General features: G+C 39.5%; 1 protein-coding gene across 2 annotated transcripts in view; it reads right to left on the bottom strand.

The window, feature by feature from the left end:
- adam12a (ADAM metallopeptidase domain 12a) overlaps positions 1–19,389 on the bottom strand; it is an 80,494-nt gene that overhangs the window by 18,668 nt on the left and 42,437 nt on the right. For both annotated transcript variants that reach the window (XM_082543132.1, XM_082543131.1), the window contains exons 5-11: positions 16,612–16,688; positions 14,430–14,616; positions 7,665–7,730; positions 7,004–7,075; positions 6,433–6,602; positions 5,353–5,437; positions 3,676–3,824 (exon numbers count right to left, since the gene is read on the bottom strand). In XM_082543132.1, coding sequence (XP_082399258.1) covers positions 3,676–3,824; positions 5,353–5,437; positions 6,433–6,602; positions 7,004–7,075; positions 7,665–7,730; positions 14,430–14,616; positions 16,612–16,688 — 806 coding nt within the window. The remainder of the gene's footprint in view (positions 1–3,675; positions 3,825–5,352; positions 5,438–6,432; positions 6,603–7,003; positions 7,076–7,664; positions 7,731–14,429; positions 14,617–16,611; positions 16,689–19,389) is intronic.

Here is a 19,389-nt window from a genome sequence, read left to right as displayed (position 1 = left end):
CAGTATAGATTGAATGTTTTTTTGTGCTCTCTGGTTCATCTCCGACTTATAGTCAGTGTTTGACAGTTGGCTCCTAAGCTTCAGAGGTCCAGCATTTGATGGTTGAAAGAGAGTACAAAACAATCACTGACTACAGTGTAGCAACATCGATGCAAATGGAGAGAGTGGGGATCGGTCTATGATAAGGAATAATTTCTGCACAGCGCACAATACAGAGCTGGAAGCTTTGCTGCTCCAACAACAAGGTAGATAAACTGTGACATTTGTTTGTGTTTGTTTGTTTTGTTTGAAGAGGTGAATGAAGTAAGTAATCTTTAAAGGAAGATATATCTGACAAAATGTCCTGCCTCCCTACATATTTCTTATTAAAACATAAAATAACCAACACACGAGCGTCATCTTAATATGAGCGTTTGCTGTAAACTATGACCTTAAAGCCAAACCCTATTATACCAGTGATTAGTTGCAACGTATCACATTAAAATTCAGAGAGCTGTTAGACCCAAATTTAGCTCAGCGGGGCTTTTTCCTCACAGCCTTTCCGTCCTTGCAGTTCAGATCACAAAAATTCAATTTATACTGCATCTTTTCAGCCACAAAACAGCGATGAGGTTATGAATCAGATCTTCTGCAATATCCAGGGGGAATATTTTTAAAAATACCAAATTAGTCTATTACTGACATACATTTAGGAAGACCTAATGTTCTGGCACAATTGTGAACAAAGAAAATTTGAAGCTGAACATGACAACTGACGAACAAAACGACTGCTGCTTCACCAGATATTTCATATGGATTTTTACAGATTCCTTAATGCAAGTAGAGCCCGAGCTCTAAGCGATGCCATTAGGTCATATGATCTGCTGTTACTCCTTGATGCCATGTCAGCAGGGCCTTGTTGTAGATACTGAAGAGCACTGTTTTCCCCACGGAGCCAATTAAACAAGGCACACTAGTGAGTTCCTGTTCATCAGTGGGGCATGAGTCACATTTCCATGGCATGCCTTTGACTCACTTTCTGTGATTTCTAATTATTTAATGACAAAACATATATATCAGCTTTGTATTACAGTCATTTTGCAACACACTCTTTCAGAACATATCAAGGACATGCATGCCCAGAAAATCAGTGCTATCTGCATATACCTAAGAGCCAATATGTTTTAGCTAGAATGACATGTCAGTTTTTCTAAAATTATGAGAATCATTCATCTTTTTTATTTTTGAAAACCAAGACGCTCTATCCCATTTTGATTTGAGCCAAGCTGCTGTTCAGTCAGAATGTAGTCTATACTCTCTTTTTTCATTCTCATGTCCTGCACACCCTGCTGTATGTTTTATGAGCTCAACATCTTACTTTATGGCCCTTGCGATAAACAGCTTCCATCCAGAAAGCTGCACTTTCTGAATGAAAGCACAAAAACCGGTCAATAAACAGTAAACCAGATCATCAAACCTGGAGTTCGGACACAACGGAATAAAATGGAAGAGGACTGGAAGACTAATGCACAACTGTAGTTTCTGCATTAGTCTTTCAAAAACATGGATTTCTCATGTTTGTGCACACACACGCACGTGCTCATATGTCCGCAAAAGAGTGATGAGCTCATTTGCTGTGTTTGTGTTTGTGCGTTTGTCGAGGAGATATAATCTCAAAGGATGAGAAATACCAGCGTGTTCTCATTTAGAGCTAATGGGTGGATGCAGAGATGGATAGAGAGGAGGACGCAACAAATGGCCGTGACCAGTGTGAACAGGAAACAAGCGGTCCTCTGTGCAGATGTGTAGTTGGCACTGGGTCAGCTTGCAGTTTTATTGCCCGCCCCCATCATCTACCCCACAAACACTCTCTACCCCACAGTAACAATGACAAACTGGATCTCATTATCTCCTTTGCCTTATTCCTGGAGCCACAGCAAGGCCAGGAGAGTCTGAAGGGCACCCGTATATAAGCAACAATGTTCCTGTGAACCTACAATTACTCTGTGCCATTTAACTAAAACAAAAGAGACTTATGAAAAAAAAACGGTACTCGTGATTGACTGAGTGTAGGCGAGCCTTGCCAGTACTTTCAATTACAGAATGGAGGGGCTGATAATCAGACAGGCATTTGTGGCAGTTCTTTCCAGAGCAGGCCTTGAGTAGAGGTGTGTAAGATAACACGGTTTCGTAAAAATATCTGATTTTCTCTCTAAAAAGAAAAACAGAATTCGGGTAATTTTAGCAAAATGTTTGTAGAAATATAGTGCTTTTAAGCAACTGCAGGGGCCTTGAACTGGACCCATGGGGGAAACTTTATGGTACTGACCTGGAATAAATAAAGAGGCAGAATGAGAGAATGTAGAGTTCCTAAACATCCTTATTTAAATGTATTGGTTCCTTAATCCTGGATTAAAAAGCAGGGCAGAAATATTGAGCAAAGAGGAGGAGTAGAGGGGATTATTTTTAAAACCAAGGACTAAATAATTTATTTCTTTTGTCTGCTATAATAATAAAAAAAAAAAAAAGCAAACAGTCTCCGTGGAGAAAAACATGCTAAATATTCATGTATTATTTAATTTGCCTTTATTTAAAGTGTGGCACAAACACCTTTTTTCACATTCAGAGAGGTTCATCATTGCTACATGCAACTTCAGATTCAAACAGTAATGAGAAGGTGGTGGGTTTTGCCTACATTAAAACTACCGTTTTCAGGGGTCTTCAATTATTTACTTGGGGCTGCTAAGAGATTTTCCAGCATTAAAGTTGCATGTATATCAAAGAATAGCGTCACTGTAACTGTCTGTGAAAAGGGGAGAGCCAGACGACAAGAGGAGGAGAGCAAAGGAAACACAAAACCATTTTATTTCTACTTCAACAAACATTTCTTTCCCTTTTTAATATATTCACTCTGTTGCCATATTTGGCAAAGACCTTGACCAGGAATACCCTCAATCAGACTATAATGTAAATCTACACTTCTTAAGACTCGGTTGTTTTCTAAGTCTATAATAAGGAATACTGTTATGGTGTTTTTCATGGGCTTGGGCCAAACCAAATAGAGAGGGATGTTTCCAGCATAAACACCAGTCGGAGGCTCCCACAGACCACAAGGCCTTGGCTGAAACAGACACCCCAATGTTTCTTCTCAGAACGTCCTCTGCATCTGCTGGGTCTACTATAAGATGTCAAGACTATGGTGAGCAATTAGATGTAATTGAGCTGTTGAATTTTAAGCCATTTTGTCACTCAGATACTCTTAATGAGCAACTTTCTTGTTTCCACATGTACAGTACACATCTTTAGTCTGCAAGACATCATCTGCATTATGTCAGGGAATAAGTCAGTCAGTGTCTTGTGCTGTCACGGCCATGCACTGCCACTGAACTACTGGCTTCCCATTCGGAGTGAGTCATATTGCCTTGGGGCATTAGCACAGCTGTTGAATCTGCCATAAACCCAATGGCCCAACAGTTAATTGGCATAATTTGCTTACTGCTCAGCAAACAATAAATTACAAGGGAAGAGCATGTGGAATTATGTTTACATAAGATCGCAATCAGGGTTTTTTGATGACACTTACTGTACTTAATGAGTACATTAATTTAAATTAGTGATAGTTTTATATTATAATGATGTATTTTAGATGTGTGCCTGTGTTTTTTAAGATGGGGTGGAGCTGAAACTGTGACTCACCCAGTGGAGGGAGTCATGATGCAGCCTCCACGATCCACAGTCACTCTACAGCCGCACCCCCGTTCTGGCGTGTCATGGTTCATCCCAAAGTTGTGTCCAAGCTCGTGGGCCAGAGTGACTGCAGCACCCAGGGGGTTGTCTGAATGGTCCTGCAAAAGAGATCAATCACAAAACGTGCCGTCTTACCTCATCTCCCCTCAAACCTCTTTACCTCGTGATTCAGAGCTATCTCTGTATTTCCAGGCTAGGCATGAATCCATGAAGCAATATCCATTATTAAATTTGCTCAGTATACAGATCTGTCGCAGCAACAATAGCAGAAGCTAATTAAGAACAGACGTTTCTGATTGCATTCTCCGAGGAAAATACCAAATAACAAAAAAATTAACGCAAGCCAAATTGTTGTTCCCCACAGGAGCCACTGGAGAAACATTACTCAAAACAAGTGAGTGTAATTGCATATTGCCAAGATTAAACAAACAATTCTGTTGAATCTGTGCTTATCAGAGCATTTCGTCTGCTCGACACTGAGGCACAGAAATGAGCTATGAAAGCAGACTGCGGGCTGTCACCTTCAGCTCGCTCGTCAAACTCTGACAGAGGCAGATGTGCTGCTTCATCTTCACAAATAAAGACATCCTCTCGGCAAATAGGTTGGAAGACAAAGAAAAAACAAACGGCCTCGGTGAAAATCAGACACTCAATTTTGGCAGGACAGAAATTAAAAATAGACGGTGTTAGCAGATGCACAGTAAAGATGAATCTACAGTGGCACACAGAGTGAAACCTGATGTTTGCTGGGGATTTTCTGCAAGGTGTTCAAAGCATTAACCCACAAAGAGGGCATATAAATAATATACAGTAGATGGCTATCATGGATGCAAAGCTGTACATGTCAGACCACCTCACTTTTGGAGTCTCTCGTCACAGCACGTTATTTTGTAGCACTGTGCAAATCAAGCTTAGGCTGCTGAACTGCTCTGCTGGGGGCTTTTGAAAGAAACAGTCAGCTATTTTGAGTGCAATCCAAATGTGCAGCCCAGATTCATGCAAATAAGTTGGATTCTGTTTCCTGGAAAAACCCCATTCAGACTCATTTACCAACAGATGAGGCTGAGGAGCTCAGGAGGGCACGTCACGCAACCGTCTGTGCTTCGTCTCACCACACCAATGAAATGAATATGACATTTAGGGCTGGTGAATTGAGATTCCTCATGTCTGACATGTCTAAGATTTAACTGCCTGGAGAGAGAGCAATGAGACCCACAGGGAAAGCCTAACTAATGAGTTCAGAGGTAGCTGGTAAATGAAGAGACACAACCCGGTCAAACACGGTCATCAGTGGCTGGGGGTTAATCCCCATTTCTACAGCCTTAAGTATGTGTGCATACAGTACACAGTTCTATCCTAATGATCCACTCCCTACTTTACCATCTGCAGGACAAGAGTGAAGAACCATCTGGCGACCAAACCTAACCAGCCAGCCAGGCCTTTAAGACTGAAATAATAGGATGACTTGTGCTAATGCAACACATTAAAGTTCTGTAATGATTCATTATTTATGACTTGCATTTTCATTCAGCTTGTGATCCCTTAAAATGTATTAAATGCGATTCAGTGGCGTTTCCCATGTATACCCTCCTCATACCCTTCTTAAAAACACACTTATTAGCCTACCATGACGATTCCTCCTGACTGCTCCGCTGTGCACATACTCATGATGGGTGCCATACCAATGGTGGTTCCCTGGAAATACACCCCACTGAAAATGAGAACACAATGGTTACTATATTGCTCAAATATGCAGCCATGCATGTGTTCACACTTCTGTCATCAAAGGCGCCGTTGAGGATTTCTGACCACTAGCAATATGCGGCGTTTCCTGTAACAGAAGATGATGTTTTGAAGACTGCTGCGGGTCCACCAGTGCAAATGTGCTCTGGCAGCTGCATTTCAAAAACATATATTAAGGCTTTCATACAAGGGCAGGAAGCATTTCATTTGCTTCTAATTTGTCGTGAATGCCAAATAAGCTAAAGCTTTATTCAAAATCGGGAGCATACGGCCAAGTTAGCAGCTGTGTGAAATTATACATCACCTTAGATAAATGCCCACACATCTCAGCTTACAGTTTTAAGTCTTTTACTGACAGACCAACAACTACTGTAACACTGCTACTGTTAATATCTTTCCACTGACTAAAAATGATATATTCGTTAAAAAATTCCACCTCATGTTTCTGTTAACATTTGTTTCACTGGCAGCTGTAACAGAGCCATTGTTCTCTGAATGTTTTCTTTTTTAGCCGTGGTTGTTTTGTTAACATTCATCTACCAAATGAGAGGGGTAACAACTGTGTAAAGACCCAAACACCCATCATGTCTCCTTGACAGCGTCTGTGTGGCTAGCATCTACCCACATACCGTACGATGGGTCGTTCTGTAACTGGTGGACAATGTAGGCTATAAATAATGGTTAAAAATGACCTTTTACTTTATAATTTTGTGTTGTGTATTTAAAAAAAATCAAATATGTTGTGCGCTACGGGTTTTGCAGATGTTTTAAAAGGTGGGAGTTCAATTTTTTGTAGTCATGTGTTTATTTTAGAAACTCTACACCACCCAGTAAACTGGGTAGCTCCAAAGAATAACCATCAACTGTACTACTAAGCATCTTTTGTTTAGTTGCGAATAAAGAAAACCTTTCATACAAAGGATTTATCCTAAACACAGGCATTGCATCTTTATGCTACAGTACCTGATTAGCTGGGCGTTGTCATGTGGCTTTTGAGGCAACAGCTTGACCTTTCTCCAGTCCAGGAACTCGTGCAAGGTAGTAAATGGGTCCTGGGTTATGGGACACTTGTCCACATCACTCCACACCTCCAGCCCCACGAGAGCCACACGGATATTCAGAGCCCTGTAGAACTAACAGTTTGGAGTCGGAAGCAGGGAGAGGGATGCGATTATAGATGTGTTTAATATTTTTGCCACTGTCTTTACTGCAAATTACCTATTAACCACAAATGCTATAGAAAAAGTCACTTAAAACCGAAAGTGGCTCTGTATAAGTCCTTAAATATTTATCAGCGTATGGCTCTCCAGATGAATAAATCAGCTTTTTGCTTCTGTTGTGTTTAACAGCCACCCACGGCACAATCTATTAAACTGGCTGCATCACAAAATGCCCAGCCAAGTTATGAAATTGATCATCCATTCATAATCCAATCAACCTCTGCCCGCAGGTCGGTCAATTCTCACCAGGCTTAATGTGACCTCTAATAAATCACAATCCACCACTGCATTCCCTCTTTGGATTCAATTGTTACCTTGTCCACGTAATTAGCAATCTCAGCCAGCCGCTGCTTGACTTTGTCCATGTCCTTGCCTTGCTTCTGAAACTGAACAATACAAGTAGAGAGAATGAAGCAAAGTGCTGCCCTCTTGAATGCTTATTACCCTCAAAGATAGTATTTTGGACATATCGCATTATAGTGTAACACTGTATCAGTTGTAGAAATGTCTTCATAGGGTGCGCTCTAACCCCCATTCTTGCCACTGCTGCTGTAGCTGTTATCATCAAAAGGCTCCTCGGTAAAGGTTATGCTGAAAAGATAACCTCAACTGCTTTGTATTATATTCAGAATTTATTCAGGCTCTAAAGCATGTGACTTTGACCCATGTGTCTCAAACTAGTGAGAAACTGTTTCTTCTTTTAGCTTTCTTAAAAGGTCTAAGAGCCCACATAAGGAACGGTCTCATTTGTGAGTCAAGTGGTCAGTGATGTATGCAGCAGGATGTAGATGGAGCTGGAGAGCGAATTGGGGGAGCGAGTGGACGCATCAGAGCTGACACAAAGGCAGTGGTGGCGCCTTCTTATCTGTGTCTCAAGAGGAAGGAAGCTAGCTTGGGATCTGGTCTTTGAGCCTCTTTACTTTGGAAGTCAGCAGGAAGATGAAGAGGATGATGAGACGTTTGACCTCTGCTTACCTCTCGGTTGTCAGCCACAATGATCAGCTCCACATACTTGGTTGTAGTCTGGGCATGGCGTTTATGCTGCAAGAGATAAATGAAAGGGAGTGGACAGGCAACAGTTGGATGGAAAGCAGAAAAGGATGAAAGATGGAGGAACAGGAGATATGAATCCAAGAAAAGAAAATGACAGAGGAGGTGGAGGGTGCAAATAACAAAACAATAAACCAGGGGATGAGAAGAAAGGAGTAGGAGGAGAGGGTAGAGAGAGAAGGATGTTAGTAAGGAGCACTTTACTGCAGCTTTCTGGAAAGGGCAGCCTAAATTCAGCAGGTGGCCACTGGAGATGGCTTTTCACCTGAACGGCACTCTACACAAAAGGCAGCAGAAATGAAAATCAGCAAAAAACAATCAGCTACGCTTCACATCTGACCCAGTAAGAGCCACTAAGGTCACACAAATCTGATAACACTCCAAACGAATCGCTATTGCTTGTTTAGTGCAGTGCTGCATGGTCTGTTGGCACACAATATAAAGAAATGAATAGATTTTCTCTATAAAACGTAAAAAGATTTTTGATTTGCTAAATAGATATATAATAAAATTTTCAGACAAATTTATGGGGATTTTACCAGCTTTTTTTTTTTTTTTGCACCCAGAGGATTCTCCCCCAGATGGTTATTATAAAGAATGCAGGTTTAACCCTCTGGGGTCCAGGGTATAATTGGCCGTTTTTGACTACTTTTGATTTTACCTTTATATTTCACTTTTAAAAACTGTTTATCTTGCCTTGTTTGGAATCATTATTTTCAGCACAACCTCAAATATCTGAAATTGGAGTTCTTTTTTCATTTTGACATACTATATTAGCACAATTGATCTAAATTCAGACAAAAAATTTAAAATCTGAGTAGAAGAAAGGTATATTTTTACTGTAAAAACCGCAAACATGTCTAATGAATCATTTTCATAACTTGAAATGCAAATAGAAATTGCACAATTCTAAAAATTATGCACAAGTTTTGCAAACAACAAAGTTATATGGTACTATTTACCTAAAAATACAGCCAAGGCCTCAGGCATTTTTATATAACCATTTAAAACTATTTACAGAACAATCAGGTGTTCTGCATCAAATAAGAAGGCACACAAAATATTTGTGCCACTCCAAAAAAAGAGTTTCTGTCCATTATAAGACAGAGGAGAATACCACAGGCCTTAATCCTGCAGGTCTGACTGGTGTCAGACCTGCAGATGTATCAGATGTATCAGGTGTATCAGTCCAGTTTTCCACGCGCCGGCGCGTCCGTCGACCCCAGAGGGTTAAGTCACTGGGCAGGGAAGCTACACCCATCGTTTATATACAGTATATTGAATATTCAGCTCTTTTTTTGTGTGGTCAGAGATTGTGAGTGTTCAACCTGTTTTGAATAGACAGGAAAATGGTGTGAAACTAAAATGAAAATTTTTGAAATAATATCAGTTACAGCAGCGAGTATACTTAAGACACAGCATCAAGTCTTGTGCCACCCCTGATTTCTTTGTGTTTTGGTAGGAAAATGAGAAAACAAAGTACAGCGACTTATTGAAACGTTTATAAATGTATATGGAAATACAAAATATAAGGAAAAAAAAGGCTTAAAAATCAATATTTAGTTGATCACCTTTATTCAACAGATGCTGGATCAACGTTTTCTGACAGGTCTTTGTGGATTTCTGAGAGCAGTAAATACTGCTGTAGATTGTTGTTTAGGTCTTCCACTCCACTCTGCCCAATTTTCTTAATGTTTTTAAGGACAGACTGCACACCATGCCCAGATATGCCAAGTTTTTGGCATATCTGGGCATGGTGTACCCTAACCCTAATAGCTCCTTGGGAATCACCTCATTAATACAAAATGCTACTTTATGTCTGTGAACCTATATTCCTTTGGCATTTTTCATAGATTGAGCTAAAGAAAAAGAATACAAATTGTGTGTTTTGTGACAGGCTGCTAGTAACAAAATGCCTTAAGAAATGATCTCTGTTATGTCTAGACACAACATTGGAGTCATCCCTTAAATTAGGTGCAGTTTTTAATGCTTGAATAAGCATTAAACAGTACTTGAGTCTGACTCCTTGGAAGTAAAATATAAAGAATAATGGCCTGGCTGAGGATTTTTAAAGGTAAAATTGTTATTGCTAAAATTGTTAGGCTGACATTTTAATACTAAACAGGAGTTTCCAGTCCTATTTAGGTTATTTACCATTACCATTACTGCTGATTAGCAGTAAATTGAAAAACATTGAATGGAATGTCGTTAGTGTTTGGGCATAAATTGGTTCATTAAAATTTTGATCTAATATTTATGAAATGAAACTTATAAAATCACCATTGTGATGATGATGCAACTTCTATAAATCCAATTGTAAAAGAATTCACAGCCTGTGGTCACAAAGTACATACTGATCACATGCTTTGGCATCAACTATTTGATACAACACGTGGCGCTACAGTCTGTTTCACCTGCATATAGGTACACACATGCACACAATCTTGTTCTTTCCACTCACACACTTGCAGATCCTGCGAGCTAAAGGTTCTGACTTCACACCATGGCCCTCTTTCAACCTGAGCCTCTTTATCCTTGCTGGCCTGGCAGCTTGGATCCTCTCTGCTCTTATCTGCCTCCTCCATAGATAAGCCAGGATGGGCAAGTGTGCTCTAAATACACCCTATGGTGATTAAGTCTCTAGGAGGCCACTGGGGAGGAAAAATACACACAAATACTGTTCTTTCAACTCAGTGAAGAGCAATGTTGTTCTGGAGGAGAATCCAGTCAGAGTCATAGGTCTAAATGTACAAAATATACTTTCTAGCATCTTTATCAAAATAAAACTGAAACTGCTATTGGAAGAGGAAAACACTGCTAATCTAAAGTGGAAAACAAACCTGTTATCCTATTTATAGCATCTATCTTATCTAACATATATCTGGAAAATCTGCACGACACACCCTTTATTGATGAAACTTCCACTGGTGTGCATAAAAAAAACTCAACCTAGATAATCAACCTATAGGTAATGGAGTGAAAGAAGGATGCATCTACAGGGCAGCAGATGCCGATGTGGTATACACCCTCAACCTACCAAAGGAGGTGATGTGATGTCTGTAATTAGTTTAGGCTAGCATGTATAAGCTCATAGTTCTTTAATATGAATTAAAGCACACTTCAGACATGACTCATCCATGTGCTATGATCTGTTTCAAGCATGAAAGACAAGACACTCAAATCATGGTCATTATGGATAGTCACATTTTCAACATGGGTCCTTGTTAGAATTCATGTTGCAGACGTGCTGTTCCTCTCAGCAAGCCATCATATCTCTCTACCCTTTTCAGCCTCATCTGATGTTCATCATCTAAGGGCACTCTTGTCAACACACCTTTTAATCTTTAGACCCTCAAGCAGGGTACTTTGCAGTTTATCAAAGCTACAGTGCACACCTCTGTGCCCCCGTGTAACATGCTGAGATGAACCTGCATGCCTTCTGCTAAGTACAGCAAATAAGGCTTTGTGCTTTTTGATGTACTTCTTCTCTCTTTGCTACACTAAACTCTGTTTATTACCATACTCTTTGCTATATTAACAAGACTGCTTGCTAAGCTCTTTCGCCATTAGTTAGACATTGATGTCTAAAACATTGTCTCCTCTGTTTTCACATTTTTAACTTGACAATGGGGTTGCGACATTCGACATCCGGATGAATAAACTGCATCTTAGTGGAGATGATTTGCATTCTAATTCTGGCATCTCTTAGCATATAATGAGTGTTAGGGACATAGTGCTTTAAATGAGAACATTTTGATCCAATAAAACAAATAAAAGTTCATTTTTCACACGGGTATAATCCATCTGAACTTCTAAATTGCGTTGTTGTCAGGGTTTGTTCATTTGTGCTAAATCTTTGTACTCCTCTTAAGATTTAAGACAATGCTTGCCACTAAAGCCAGCGCTATAATCATTTGCAGATATCAAGCTCTACAATAAAACATCAGAAAATCCCTAATACCGGAGAAATAAATAAATATAACAATGTGAAAACACAGGATGTTTCAGCCAGTATACCCATATGTTTGGTCTGCGTCCCACACTGATCTCAATGAAATGGTTGCAAAAATAAAAATCAGTTTTAACTAAAGCCCTGGAAAGTCCCTCACATTTTTTCTGCATTATGATTTTAGTATGTTTGCTTAGCCTCCAACTGGAACATCTGTTTCATCTTATGCACCACCTATATCCGAGTCCTTCCCTGTACTAATCTGCTTAATCAGCCATGTTTGTCCACTCCTGCTTTACCTCACCCCAAAGATAAAGATGACTGGAGTTTATGTTTTTCACTTATCAGTGCTCATCATCTGTAAAGCTTATGCTTTCTGAGGTTAGAAACTCCCCAGGGCCGTGCCCCTTGTGATTTATCTCTATGCTCAGTGTTGTAGCAGGGGGCAGAGTGGGATGGGGTTTCTTAAAAGCAATCTCTTTAATTCTGGATGGTCCTGCTGGAGGCCGTAAGCACAACCCAGCAGTTTCATCTCACATTAAGAGCAAATGCTATTGCTAAACAGCGAATGTACTTTTTTCACAGGCTTTTTTTTTAAAAACTGCTCTCCTAACACACTCCAGAGCATCTGTCAGAACAAGTACCGGCTTCAAAAATATATATCCTGTCACTGTTCAATTCTGCATTTTATATTCTCTGAAGTCCAGAAAATCAAACTGAAATATTTCTCTCTAGCTAGTTGATGCAGCTAGTCATCTTTACATCTTTTTCAGAGCCTCACGTGATTATAATATCATCTTAATGCATAAAGAAAAAACAAAAAAACAAAGTGTTAATTTCTTACTGGGAACTGTAATGTTCTCTATGAAACAGAGAGAGTTTTGCCTGTGGTAACTGCTCTGTGAAGACATATTTAATAGCTAACTACTAATTTTAGCATACTGTCATAACCATCAGTCCCATAAAGAGGCTGCACAAAAGAACTTGAGAGACATTTTTTAAAGGGGTTAATATATCATAGAGTGCTATGAAAAAAATCACCTCTTATTTCTATATATTTTGCTTCCAAGGAGCCAGACTTCTTTAATTGTTTAAAGTAGTCTTTAGCAACAGTTCTTCAGGCCTTATCAAAGGTCTTTTATCTCATCTAAACATTTTGCTGAACCTGACCATGTTCAGAAAAACGTACTTAACACTGACCTATGAATCATTCAAGCCTAAAAAGGCTTGAACGGACTCAACCATGAACCAGGATGAACCAGTGTTGTGTTTACACATAGCAGACAACTTAGCAAAGAGCCCATTTTAAGTTTCTTTCCATTTATTTGGTTGAATCTACAAAAAATGCCAAAGATAACACAATTATCTTTGATTTTCTTTTGGACCAATAAGGTGGTTCCCCAAAAGCTATTAGCTAAAAACTTATATCTTGGCATGGTGTTCATTGTGTCCTCAAAAGAATTTCGGGAAACTGAACCAGTGGATGGCAAGTGAAGCAGTTTCCCACAGCAGATGAACCGCATCCAAAAGTCATGTCATTAGGAAGGGAAAAGAAATTTAATAAAAAAAGACCTGATACAAGACCTAAGAAATGCATCTGGTCGTTTAATTAATCCACATACTGTTCACCAAAGCTTCATCTGAAATGATCTCAGCATGAACAGTTGCTGTAAATAAGCCATTCTAATGGAAGGAAAACTGAGAGAAAAGTCTGAGGTAGCCAAATCACACATTAACTGCACTGAAAATCAGTGGTACTATGGAGTGATGAATCTTTATCGGGAAGTTAGAAATATTTTGGTTCAAATTGTCTTCAATATTGTAGAGCGGGTTAGGAAAAGGTACAACAATGAGTGTCTAGAAACAAGTTAAAAACATGGCGGAGGCTCTGTCATAGTTTGTGACTGCATTTCAGCCAGTGGTGCTGGAGATTGGAGGAAAATTGGTGGAATTATGAATGCAAAAAAGTACCATCAGATTTTGATCCACCATATAATACCATCTGGAAAGCACTGATCCCAAACACACTTCCAATGCAGTAAAAGCATACCTAGATAGATAGATAACACACACAATGGAAAAATACTGGTTATTGACTGGCCTCCCCAGAGCCTGAACTGCAATATATTTGAAGCAGGGTGGGATCATCTTGACAGAAAGCGGAACAAAAGGAAGCCGACATCCAAAAATGAGGTTCGACTATCCTTCAAGAACTCTGGAGAGCTTAGACTAAACATTGCAAGAAAGCTTACCTAAGGGCGTTCAGGCTATGATGAAGAAGAATGGTAGTCATACTAAATACTGACCAGAAAGCTCACTAGAACTGTACAAACTCTGGTTTTGCCTTATATACTGTATTTACATGTGTTCCTATAAATCCCATTTTCCCCAAAAAACATAAAGAAATTGATAGTGGCTCAAGACTTTTGTACATTACTAGATAATTTATCCAGGTATAAATAGTTAGTCCTATTAAAGCTACGTCTTTAGGTTTCACTGAAGTTAAATGTTTAAACTACAAAGAAGGCTGAAAGCTAAAACTTTTTCTCTGCTCTGCCTGATTTTACGATCTGACTTATTTGGAAAGGAAAGAAAAAAGACAGGTTGAAAGGCCAGGGATCTAAAGTTCAAACCATGACCCAGTCTGAGAGTGTACCTTTGTTGAATGAAAATAAAATCACATACTACATACTGAGAGTTTACTAGCTGTAGAAAAAAAATATGTGTTTAATAATCCTTACCCTTGTGCTAAAAGCCTTGAATGGGCTGCCGTCTGTGTGCGCAGATGAATAGGTCGTGTTGAAATCATGGCCACAGGTGCCAGGAGCAAAATTGAGGTGTTCAGCTGTGTAAATCCAGTGAGTCCCATCAGAGCGATCAGCACATGGTTCCAGTACATAGGATCTTTCGCCAAGAGATATAAAACCCCTGCAGAACGAGGAAGAGGCTATCAGAGGTGCAAATATCGACAATGCAATAAAAAATAATCAAACGTGATGACCAAGATGACATGTCATTAGTGATGAGTGTACCCATTGTGCATAAGCTGTAAGATTCTGTAAACCTTGCACAATGTTCACAATCACACAAACTCGTGCTGAACCAACTCCAAGCCTGACTGCTGCAAACACAAATGGGGAGCTATTTGTCTCTGTGAGCAGGTCAAGAATTGTGTAGCTTCCTGTCAAAACTGTTCTGGTGATCTGTTATTATTATGCAGACAGGTTTAAGAATAACTGAAATAAATGAATAAATATCAAGACTGAGGTCAGCAGAATGAGCTTCACAATCAGGCATATCCCTCTGCAGAGGGTGTCGACATCTGGCTGCTTCATGAAAACATTCTTGATTGTGTCCAGTGATATTGCTGCAATCCTTACTCCTCACTGACATTTGCAGTGCGCTTCGACAAGACTGAAATCCTCCACGTGCCTTAAAAACCTTAATGAATGTCAGGTTTAAAGATTTGCAACAGTACTACATACATGGGGTTTTACCTTGGTTTGCATGGTTTGCAGAAAATTCAGTATTTACTAACACAAATTAAGCAGCCTGAGAGGTTTTAAACAAACCAACAAATTAGCCATAATCTAAACCATTAAAACTTGGAGTAAAGCCATTAATGCATCATAACTATTGGTTGTAACTGTCCTCTTTGCACAGACAAAAACTTGTGCACAGCCCAAATTTTACCTGGAAGCTGATGTGTGCAGCTAAACTGGGAGCTTGTTTAAAACTTGGCCAATGCTATTAAGAGTTTTCGCCCAAAATGTACCACTCCAGCTTCAACAGTTTAGTTGAGGGGGTTAGAGGTGTGGTGTACTCAGAATATAGCTATCCACCCCAAGTGAATTTAGTAGTGGTTTATTTCTAATGACAGACATTAATAACGTGTTCCAATATGTCATTTTGGGCATAATAGGAAAAAGATAAATTAATTATTTTACTCTATACACAAAATATAATAGTGCATCTTTTTAAATAAGACAATACTCAAAGAACTGTCAATTACATCATGCTTGCTTTACCATTGTTCTTCCTTCAAAACTTCAAATTTGTCAGTATACAAGTTGTCGGCTTGGTGCTACTTGCTGCAGGAGAGGCTGGATCTTTGGATGGTTAGAGGTTAATCGGTGACAAATGCGGCCCCGCCCCCCACAACACTGAATTGGATGAGCGGGAGAACATGGATGACGTCTTATTTTTGTGTATTGGACATTTTAAATATTTCTTTCTTTCCTAACATGTTATCTATTGTCATCCAGATATAAAATATGCTGACGTTTCCATTTAATAATCCAGAGCATTAAACATAATATTTACATATTTGCTTTTAAGCAAAGCAGAATGCTTGGAAGCTAAGGCAGGATTAATTTAAACATTATAATATAGTAATGCTATCCAAATACTGTATACTAAAACATCAACCGATATTACCTTATTATTATGAGGGTATTACAATTTTATAACTATGTGAAAATTCAAACTCACAGACATTACCTTCTTATTTCTAGCAGCTTATCAAATTGTTACCAAGCTATTACGCTAAACTACGCTGTTTGTTACCCTACTATTACCACTTTATTACTCAGATGTAATAGAAAACTGCTACTGAGGGATTTTTGGCAATGTGGAGAACAAAAAACAAAAAAACAAAAACAAATTAAAGCAATCAAACTGTGTATAGAACATTATATTATGATAAGCAATTTTGCATATTTGCATATTGCATTTTATGCATATTTTAAGTGACTTTAAATCTACACTATGTACCGTTCTAGCGACACCTGGCACTACAGTATAAACTTTTACAGGTCCCAAAGCAGAGAGATCAGGGTTAGCTTGTTGAATGTATCACTAAGCTTTTACACCAGTGGTGTCATGTCAAAAAATGGGAAACAAACTAGCGCCTGGCACACTTACTTAATCCCAGTGCAAGTGCTGAGGCTCACATCCGAATTGTCATGACCCTCCACCTTACCATGGTAGTAGCAGTTTGCCTGAGGGAGCACAAAACAAACAAAACAATAGGATTTTAAACTCAACACAGAAGGAATAGAGTAGCAGCGTGTGAAACAAAACAGGCGTCGGGTTTTAAGCAGAGTTCACCCCAATCAGCCCCAGGTGTTACACTGTAACTGTGAAATACGAGTAAATTAACTATAAGGGAATAGTATTTTGCCAGCTCAGCAAAAGCCATTCCTGCTCATCACCACAGGCTAATGATGGTTGAAATCTGAGTTCCACATTTCCCAGCACAAGCTTTGCTTTCTGCCGTATTCCCAGGTACCCACTTTCACGGACCACCTGTCAAGCTGCAGCAGGGAGTAAAGAAAGTGAATTAAGCCTGTGTTTATTGAACAAGGCCTAGAGGGTGTGGAGGAAGCGTCTGGTTTAGAGTGAAAACAGGCCTTCTGCTACAGCTAGACAGCCTTGCTCAGGTGAGGTCCTTCTGCCACCCTGTTCTGGAAAACAAGGAAATGTGAGTTTTCCACCCCACTTTGACTGCCTCTAAATATAGAGTTCAGGCAGTAAATTTGGATGTCTGGCCTTCTTCGAGGTGGTTACTCTCTATAGGCAGCTGAATTTGCATGCCAAGTGTCTCAGTGGGTTTCTGGCATTAAAGGCAATCCTTGCTTAATACTGAATCCCAGCACTTTTAGCAGTAATTCTGTTATGATAATCCAATTAATATCACACTTCTCCGAATAGCTAGAGGAAAAGGGCTTACCAAATAGCATCTTTCAGTCTTACCATCACCTTAATTTTGGTTGACACATGTAAAATGCACTCAATCCCTTTAACTACATTCATGAATATTTCATATGCAACTAACTCTTTAAGAGGGGTTAGACGCAGTGACAAAATCACCATGAATTATTAGGTGTAAGCATTGTTTTTCACTGGGCTTATAAACACTGAGTTGCAAGGAAGCATCTCATGAATATTAATGTTGTTCAATATCTATTGGGTGGAGGTAATTTCTTTTCTGACATGTTATATGCCAGTTGACGAGTTGTTCTGCTGCCTCCAAAGTATTAAAAAGACAATAAAGATGTGAAACACTATGTGGATAACTCTCAATCTTTGAATTCAGGTGTTTTCAGTCCCCATGGCCACAGGTGTGTAAAATCAAGCACCTAGCTAGCATGCTTTTGGAAACACCTGCGAAAGAACGGGTCATTCTTCACAAGTATGGCACTCTACTAGGATGCCACTGGTGCAGCAAGTCGGCTCAGGAGATTTCTTTTGTTTCTAGATATTTCACTATCAACTGCAGTGCAACACAAAAACTGTCCACTGGGAGTTTCATGGCATTGGTTTCCATGGCAGAGCAGCTCCTGTAGGTGTAAAGCGTAGGTGGTTCGGTACTTTTGTGCAGCGTATTTCACAAGAGAAGTGGACCGAAACCTTGGAAACTTTTATGCGGACACTTTCTGATGGTGGACTGGACAGAAAAGAGAGCAATCCATTATAGTCGGGCAAAAAGGTGCAGGGACAGGAAAGCACATTACATGAAATATGAAATTATAGTTTAGCAGAGAGGAGTAGGGCTGGATTTAGTACACTCAGTTAATGCTCGCACCTCATGTTTCTTTGATGAGATCATGACTATGATGCATTGATATAAAGGATATGAATAGACTTTTTGTTCCTAAGGTTTCTGCAGGAAGACAGGAAAGTGCTTATGCATTCATATTTGAAATACAGAGGATTAATAACCAGAATCCAGATTATTGTGGGTGGAAATCCTGGGTGTGAACATTACATTGTTTATTATAACCACAATCTTATTATTCTGTTACTGCTTTAATAATCATGGAAATCATTCATATTCCCAGTAGATGGCTTTTGTTACATGCTATGTATTTATTGGATTGTACGTGGACTTAGATTTAGTGAGAAAGGGAGACTGTGTAAAACAGATAATGGGAACGATGGTGGGAGAGCTGACTCATACTCAAGTCACTCCCAGCAGTACCTTGCCTTTGACACAGAACTGAACCCACAAGATCCCTTGCCCAGATCACTATATCAGTCTCCTCCCTGCCGGCAGGACAAATAAATTAACTACAGATCAGTCTCGAATGATCTGGTTGTTTCCAGTAAAAAGATCCTCCCATGAAGAACTGGCTGTGGTCATGAGCGAGGAATGAGAGAAGGGACGGAGGTCAGAAGTGTCCGCACTTTTAATCAACTACTGCAGACTCCACAAAAGTCTCCACAAAAGAAATGCAAACATGAGGCAAAATGCCACATTCCTGCGTCTGGCTTCATCCATTCTCCCAAATTTTTATTTGTATATCGGCTGTAGTCACACAAAACTTGTAACATAGACATTTATTCTTTATTTTCTGTGTGTCATTTTTATTGTTATGATCATTGTTACTCTTTCTGTCCACATAAACATTATGCAGCTTTTATAATTAATGGATAGCTATGGAAAATGGGAAGCTATTTATCCACCCACAGCTGCGGACTCTGTATCTCACACTCCACTACAACTCCTTCATTGTCTTTGTGCTCTGGAATGGCAGCAATTCTGATGAGCTGGCCAAGTCCTGCCAGGGATGACCCAACTCTGGTCTCGAGTGGAAAATCATTTTGCTGTGTGGGTTGGACGTTACCGAATATAATAATCTCATCTTTTTGTGCATTTCAGCTATAAGTCTGCTAGGCCTTTTACACACAGACCCCATA

This window comes from Aulonocara stuartgranti, assembly GCF_965226115.1.
Source record: "Aulonocara stuartgranti genome assembly, chromosome: 8".
NCBI classification, from domain to species: Eukaryota; Metazoa; Chordata; class Actinopteri; order Cichliformes; family Cichlidae; genus Aulonocara; species Aulonocara stuartgranti.
This window is presented reverse-complemented; position numbering and strand designations above follow the sequence as displayed.